General features: G+C 47.9%; 2 protein-coding genes across 2 annotated transcripts in view; both read left to right on the top strand.

Annotated features, from left to right (window-relative positions):
- The first annotated feature begins 265 nt into the window (after positions 1-265).
- On the top strand, positions 266-2,849 carry LOC143518399 (uncharacterized). The gene is made up of 2 exons (XM_077010864.1): positions 266-1,203; positions 1,411-2,849. Exons 1-2 carry the CDS (start codon positions 540-542, stop codon positions 2,211-2,213), a joined length of 1,467 nt encoding a protein of 488 aa, XP_076866979.1. The 5' UTR covers positions 266-539; the 3' UTR covers positions 2,214-2,849.
- Positions 2,850-3,315: 466 nt separating this feature from the next.
- slc12a9 (solute carrier family 12 member 9) overlaps positions 3,316-7,487 on the top strand; it is an 11,338-nt gene continuing 7,166 nt past the window's right edge. Inside the window, exons 1-6 of the mRNA XM_077010838.1 lie at positions 3,316-3,480; positions 4,287-4,485; positions 4,776-4,910; positions 5,035-5,172; positions 5,503-5,805; positions 7,416-7,487. The exon at positions 7,416-7,487 is cut by the window's right edge and continues 36 nt beyond it. Coding sequence (XP_076866953.1) covers positions 4,290-4,485; positions 4,776-4,910; positions 5,035-5,172; positions 5,503-5,805; positions 7,416-7,487 — 844 coding nt within the window. The 5' untranslated portion in view covers positions 3,316-3,480; positions 4,287-4,289. The remainder of the gene's footprint in view (positions 3,481-4,286; positions 4,486-4,775; positions 4,911-5,034; positions 5,173-5,502; positions 5,806-7,415) is intronic.

The following is a 7,487-nucleotide window of genomic DNA, read 5'->3' as shown; positions in this document are numbered from 1 at the left end:
CTAAAGTATACATCAAACATGCAAACAAAATATCTTTGTAAACAAAAAATAATATTTCATTTCTTCACCCATAGGTCTATGCTATTTCTAACTGGACATTAAGCCATTACAGTGAGGGAGTGTTCTGGAAATATGGGAAAATATTCCCTATATATCCTGATGTCTAACTAAATCATGTCTCCTAGTCACATCCACTGATTTAAATAAATATATAAACATCCCCTTTAACGATCAACCCTCACGTTCACGCCATATTCTAACGCGACTACATTTCCCACAATTCCCTCTGCGTCATTACTGTGCGACGCCGAAGAGGACGACAATAAGCAGGATTCATCGGGTTTGTTTACTCCCCCGTTTGGTGTTAGTATAAATTCTTTAATCGCGCCAAACCTGTAGCATGTTATTATTTAAAGTCGCATTTCTGCATCGATGACTATTAACCGTTAGCTCAAAACAAACGGAAACGGAAAGCCAGGGCGCTAATATTGAGATCTAAAGTCGCAGCAGCTCGTTAGTGAAGCCAGGGGAGCATCATCATGGCCTCGGAGGGCGTGAGCGTGTCCTTCCTCCGGTACGAGCTGGCCGCCACCATCGAGCAGGCGGTGCGCTGCGCCGTGGACACCGTGCTGAAGGAGACCGCGCGCATCGTCAGCGCCAGGCTGGCGGCGGCGCGCAACGCGGCGGCCGAGTCGCACCGGGAGAACCGGAGCCTGCGGGAGCGGCTGGACGTGTCGGAGAGCGAGCTGAAGGCGGTGCGCTACTACATGACGGCGGCCGAGAAGAACATCAAGCAGTGTCTGCTCCTCAACCAGAACCAGAACCAGCCCGGGCCCGGCGCGCTGCACCCGGCCGCGGACGAGTCCGGGTTCGCGTCGTTCGCGCCGGACGCCGCCGACGGACACCTGGTGCTGCCGCATGGACGGGAGTTCACTCGCAAGTCGTTTCGAAACTCGTCCGGACGGGTCCACTACTCCAAAACGCTGCCCAGCGTCGGGCTGTGCTTGCCGACGGTGCAGTCGGACTGGCCCCGCAGCAGCATCAACCGGAGGAGGATCCGGGCCTCCTCGATGGTAAACAACACACCGTTTCTGAACGATGCCACAGCCTCCCGAACCCCGCTGGACACGGACTCGGTGCTGCCGAGGACCGAAGACGCGGAAGATCAGTTTTATATCACAGAAGAGGGCGTTGCTGACAAAGGTGCATATTAATGTTGGGGGTTTTTATTTAAATACTTCAAATACTGATTTTGACTGCTGTTAAGAGTAATGAATGTCTTTTTTTAGTAAAATCTATATGTGTGTAGTTTTAAACAGTCTCACAGAAGGTCTCACAGCCGTGGTTTGGCAGGACTCATCCATGAGAAGTCGGTATTGTGACTAATGCATTTCCCTCCCTGTTTTATAGAGTATAAAGCTTCTTCCAGTGCAGTACAAGATTTTGGGAGAGCGCCAGAGGGCCAGGAGGCCGCTGGGAAGGAGCCCGGCGAGCCGGCCGACATCGGCGACTTTGAGTTTGAGATGGGCGCCCCGGCGGGCAACGTCAACGAACTGGGCCTCATCCAGGTGATGGACGCTGACGACGAGATCAAACAGGGAGCTGTCAAGATCGAAGACGAACCCGAGCCTCAGTCCGCGGAGCACCCCGCGCTCGACCCCACAGCGGTGTCCTCTTCCTCCTCCTCCTCCTCCTCGTTATCCCTGTCCCGTGCACAGCCCCAGATCATTTCTCCACTGGCGCCCGCTGGCGAGGGTGAAATCCCGCCGGGCCTGGTGCCCCCAGTAGAGGGCGACGCGGGGGCGGGGGCGGGCCTGGCAGAATCACGGCGGGACGGGGCCGACAAGGTGCACCGCTGCAACGTGTGTGGGCGTGGCTTCCGCCGCTTCTACTGCCTGAAGACGCACCAGCGCATCCACACGGGCGAGCGTCCGTACCCGTGCCGCTACTGCGAGAAACGCTTCCGCCACCTGGACAGTCTGCACAAGCACCAGCGCATCCACACCGGCGAGCGGCCGTACCGCTGCGCCCTCTGCGGCTGCTGCTTCCGCGAGCTGGGCCAGCTCAAGAAGCACCGCCTCAAGCACTCGCCCAACGCCAACGCTGCCGGGCCCGGGCCCTCCGCCGGGCCCCACCACACCCTCCCCCTGCTCCCGCCCGCCGGCTCCTACGTGTGGCCCCACCTCAACTCCCAGTCCCTGGATTCGGTCTGAACTCCCAGGCCGGAGGCAGAGGAGCTGTCCTAGTTTGTTACAGGAACAAGACCTGCGTAAAAGGCCTCTTTGACAACATGGTTTGAAACTAGATATATGCTGTTACAAAAATATAGATATGTTGGTAGTTTAAGACAGTGTGTTTGTGTCATTTAAAGATGCATTGTTCATGTTATGTTGTATAGGACACTCTACATACATAAATGATGGCAGATGAAGGTGCATTAGTGATTGGGCGTCTGTGGACCAAACATAAAAAAAAACATCCATTGCGTTGCTTAAAGAGTAACATATAAAGAAACTGGTCTTTGGCGCCTGAAGAGATTGAACTTGCTTCTGTCATCTTGTATCACATTTTGAGTCATGCATTACATTTACTTACTGTAGCTCCTGAGTTTTGTGTTTGATACACCAGCACTCCTCTACAATATATAAGTTTAGCTCAAACTGCTTCGTGTAAAGTGTGTCATATTATGAGATTACTCAATGTTTTACTCCCTTTCTGCAGCAGTACGAATCATTGCAGGTTCTTTTGGTGGTGTGATTTTATTTGCTATGGAAAAATATATCCACGAAACGATCTTATTAAAGTCAAACTAAATACTATTAAATGTGTCCACAAAATGCAAATGATTATTACTTTTGGGGGGGGGGGGGGGGTTCTCTACCGTCTAAATGCGCCTTACAGAAACACGCAACGCTGAAAGAGGAACTGATGGCGTGTATTTTTAACTGACACTCTCTCCACAAATGTCGTTATTCTTCTGAAACGCACAGATGGAGGAGGAAGTAAAAACTGAACTCTTTCTAACCCGCAGTATGCCTGTTTACATAGCCCAGCGGGTACCAAAATAATAATAATGCCTCATAATAACACAAACACATGGATTACCACATGCCACAACAGCACATATTTAATTTACATATACCGTAATGCGTTATGATACATTATAGCATTACACCATGAATACGTCATCTACACGAATGATACATTGATGAAATAATACACGTAAAAAAACATTTTCATAACAAAAGTGTAAGTAAAAAGGTCGTTTTAGTGTGCCGGAGTGGCTGCGACAGCATCCTCGACATCGTGTCTCACCTCCCACCGTCTCACGGTCACATGTCTCACGTCTGCGTCCCGTGATCTGGGTGGGTTGGATCAGCACCAGCGGCGCCACACGGCGGACACAAACCCTCGGAGATGCGACCGCACCGCGGACATCGCTCGACTGCTACATATTAGTGGTGATCCGGGCACAATAAGGTAAGAACCGGGAGCTCCGTGTTGACCCAGCGGGTCTGCGGCGCCGTCGTCCGCCTGTCCTCGTCTTCACTGCGGGGCCCGAAATGGAAAAGTTCTGCCGTTAAAGGTGTAAACTCTTCACCTCGCCGCTGTTTATAAGAGCCACGATGCTCTGACAACCGGTTTCGGATTTGCCTGCATGATCATTTTCTGTAGCTGTAGCAGTTTTGTGTCCTTGTGCGTTTGGGGCTTTTATTTATTCAGCCGAGCGGAAGTTGGTCGTTTTCGGCGACTGTTGTTGGTTTTTTTTGGGTGTCTCGGTTAAAGTTTTCTGTATCTGCGGGTTTTTTTTTATGCTCAAACAGTTCTGTCCACAGGGCACATCTATTATTTCGCTCCCATTCAGAAAAGGTTTACAACAGTTCTGTAAATACAACCTTCAAATGCCTAACAAAATAAGTTAAAAAAACGTACGTTGGTTGTCGACACGTTAAAGTATGACATTGGCTCATACGTCTGTGTTACACGCCTTGAAGGCAAAGTCAAGTGATCCCTGTCTCCTGTTTTCATGTGACTCTAGTAGCAGACCCTTACCCCCAAAACAAACACAAATTAAACAAAATAATCAAGTTAAAAAAACAAACATGGCTTTATTGGCCAATGATGTCAAAACATACATTTTGTCATTTATAATTACATTTACATTTATGGCATAATTAGCTGTCATCATTAAATGCAACCAGATTTCAGTAAGTAAAAATGCACTTATTCCATGCCGTTAGCTTTATCTCTTGTCCAAGAGTCTCAGTGGTCACTGGTCTTTGCAGGTAATGGCAGGTGAGCGAAGCCCTCTCCTCGCCCACGGGGTGTTCAGCGTCGGGGGCGATGACGCGGAGGCCAGGCGGGGCTCCTCGGGGGCGGCGGACAGCACCTCCAAAGACAGCCCCCGCACACTGAACACCTTCTTTGGGGTGATGGTGCCCACAGTCCTGTCCATGTTCAGCATAATACTGTTCCTGCGCACAGGTGGGTGGAGTCTGGGGTGGGTGGAGGGGCGGATGGGGGTATTTAGAAACATGAGAATCTAAAAAAAAGATTTGTAAGATTTGACGTGTTCAGTATGTGGTTTTGGCTTAACATTCCACTTGTAGGTGTTATATATGTGTGTGTGTGTGTGTGTGTGTGTGTGTGTGTGTGTGTGTGTGTGTGTGTGTGTGTGTGAGTGAGAGAGAGGGAGAAGGGGAGAGAGAGAGAGAGAGGGGGGAGAGAGAGAGAGAGAGAGAGTGTGTTTTCATTTACATGGACGTGTGTTTCAGGCTTCGTGGTAGGCCATGCGGGACTTCTACAGGGCCTGCTCATGTTGGCCGTGGCCTATTTCATCATCTCCTTGACGATCCTTTCTATCTGTGCCATCTCCACCAATGGGGCGGTGCAGGGGGGAGGGGCTTACTGTATCCTTACTGACCTCCCGTTCACCAAACTCGTACGTGATGGTCACATGACTCTTACGCATTTTTACCGCCGCTTGTGAGAATTCTTGTTTTGTCCCACGGATCCTTAATCGGCGAACGTCAGTTATGATCAGCCGCTCTCTGGGTCCGGAGTTTGGGGGCAGCATCGGCCTCATGTTCTTCCTGGCGAAGGTGTGTGCGTGCGGGGTGTACGTGCTGGGCCTGGTGGAGGCCATCCTGGATGTTTTTGGGCAGGACCCAGGTGAGATGTGCACCTCCTGCTCTGGGTGACATGGAGAAGCACGATGATGGAGTTGCTGAATGCTGCTTCACAGACAGAGAGTTTCCCTGTTTCTTCAAGAAAGCAATTACAAAACCCGTTGCTCAAGTGGAGCTGTTTACAGTTAGTTGTGGTGTAAACAATGACTTTGGGGTGTTTTGCTAAATGAAAGTTTTGATAATATATATTAAAGAAAATATTATTGTGTTTATCCTGTGGATGGACAGAATGCATTCTATCTTCTTTCGTTCCCTTCTGTTTGTTTACTTCTTTCTCTCTGTTTTTCTTCTCTTTCCTTTGCCCCGCCCCTAGCGGTGGGCGTGGCCGAGGGCATGCGAGTGTTGCCGCAGGGTTACTGGTTCTCTGTGCTCTACTCGTTTGTTGTACTGTTGCTGTGCCTGCTCGTCTGCCTGGTGGGCGCCCACATCTACGCCAAGGCCTCCTTCATCATCCTCCTCATCGTCACAGTTGCAGTTCTCACCATCCTCATCAGCCCCCTAGTGGTGGCGCCGCGCCAGTTCAGCTTTGCACAAGCGCTCGGGCCCAACCACACGGTGGTGCTCAACGCCAGTTACACGGGCTTCAACGCCACCACACTCACCAGCAACCTGGCATGTGAGTCTCTACACACACACACAACCGCACATGACAAATAACAACACATAACCACATATAATTACACTTAACAAATAACTACACACAACCACACATAACCACATATAACTGTACATAACTGCACATAACAAATAACCATTAGTACACATAACAAATAACCAGTGATGGCTAAATTACCTTGAGAAAGTAATCCGATTAGCCTACTGATTACTGATTACTCCTTTTAAAAGTAACTTAGTTACGTTACATATTACTTGATTTTAAAAGTAACTACGTTAGATTACAAGTTACTTTAGTAGTTACATTCAGCAGCAAAATAAAATTTTCCAATACTCACTTTATTGGAAGTGCATTTTTAACAGTAACAATGTATTGAAGCAGGTTCGGTAACCGAGGCAGAAACTGCTTAATCCAAAAATCCCGAGGAGGGAAACTTTATTGATAACGCAACCCTGGCGCGCGCCGTCGTCGCCCCCCCCCCCCCCCCCCCCCCCCAGCGTCACTTAAAGGGCAAGACTCGCCGTGAGTCGCTACAGTATCTCCTGACATTACGTTTGTGTAGCTGCGCGGTATTATTTGTAAACGTAATACAAGCGAACTGGGGTGGGTTTCCCCGAAACGTTCGTAGCGCCAAGTACTTCGTAACCTCGTATGAAGCTACGAACGTTTCGGGAAACCCACCCCAGTTCAGTCAGACAGCTATTTGTTGTGAAACGAAATACCATTACAATTTCAAGCATTTTAAAGTAGGCGACGTTAGTCAAAATTCCAGCACTTTTCAAACGTGGAACACAAAGCAACATTAAAATTCATCAGGTAAATGTTCCTTCCCCTGTTTTTGAGGGGTGTTTATTTATACTACCACACATCGTTACGGGAGGACACTGCAAAAAAAGACTTGTAAAACGTGCTCGCGCTCTCACAGGGTCGCGCGCAGCGTGCGGAGTCGAGCGCTACGGTCAGACGCAAAAGTAGAACTGAGCCAAGAAGAAGACAAAAATATATATTTTACTAGGGAAAATATAAATAGTAACGCACAGTTATTTGGATAAGTAACTTTAATCTGATTACTGGACTGGAAATAGTAGCGCGTTATATTACTCGTTACCGAAAAAAGTGGTAAGATTAGAGTAACGCGTTACTGACGTCACTGCAAATAACCACACATTACCTACAAAAAAGTACACATAAGTACAGAAAAAAGCAAATGACCTATATACATAACTATACACACTAACTACACTATACATAACTAAAAAACTACACAGTAATTACATATAACTACACAAACTAGTTATGTAAACTTCACATTATTTATGCATACTACACATTAACTACACAACCAATTACACAAAGATACACATTACAAACAACACAAAATTCAACATTACTTGACATAACTACACACACTTGGGAATTGTCTTTTTATATTATTTTCTAATGCTATTACATGAGGAAAAATAAATAAATAAATCCTACACTAATGCGGATTTTCCACTCTGTTCATGTCACTGCCTCCAAATTGATTATATGCTAGTGAAAAGTGTAGTGAAAATGATCAGCTTTCTCTATCTCTCACATACCCACTCTCACACACTGTGTTTCGGTAGCGGGCTACTCTCTGGACTACAGCACAAACAGGGTTATGTCGTTTTCTACCGTCTTTGCTGTGATGTTCACCA

The sequence above is a fragment of the Brachyhypopomus gauderio genome, chromosome 7, assembly GCF_052324685.1.
Source record: "Brachyhypopomus gauderio isolate BG-103 chromosome 7, BGAUD_0.2, whole genome shotgun sequence".
Taxonomy (NCBI): Eukaryota; Metazoa; Chordata; class Actinopteri; order Gymnotiformes; family Hypopomidae; genus Brachyhypopomus; species Brachyhypopomus gauderio.
Note: the sequence above shows the minus strand (reverse complement) of the source record. Positions and strands in the feature narration are given on the sequence as shown.

Coding starts and splice junctions, on each gene's coding strand:
- LOC143518399 (XM_077010864.1), top strand. CDS start 540: ATGGCCTCGGAGGGCGTGAGCGTGTCCTTCCTCCGGTACGAGCTGGCC. Junction 1,204..1,410: donor AGAGGGCGTTGCTGACAAAG/GTGCATATTAAT, acceptor CCTGTTTTATAG/AGTATAAAGCTTCTTCCAGT.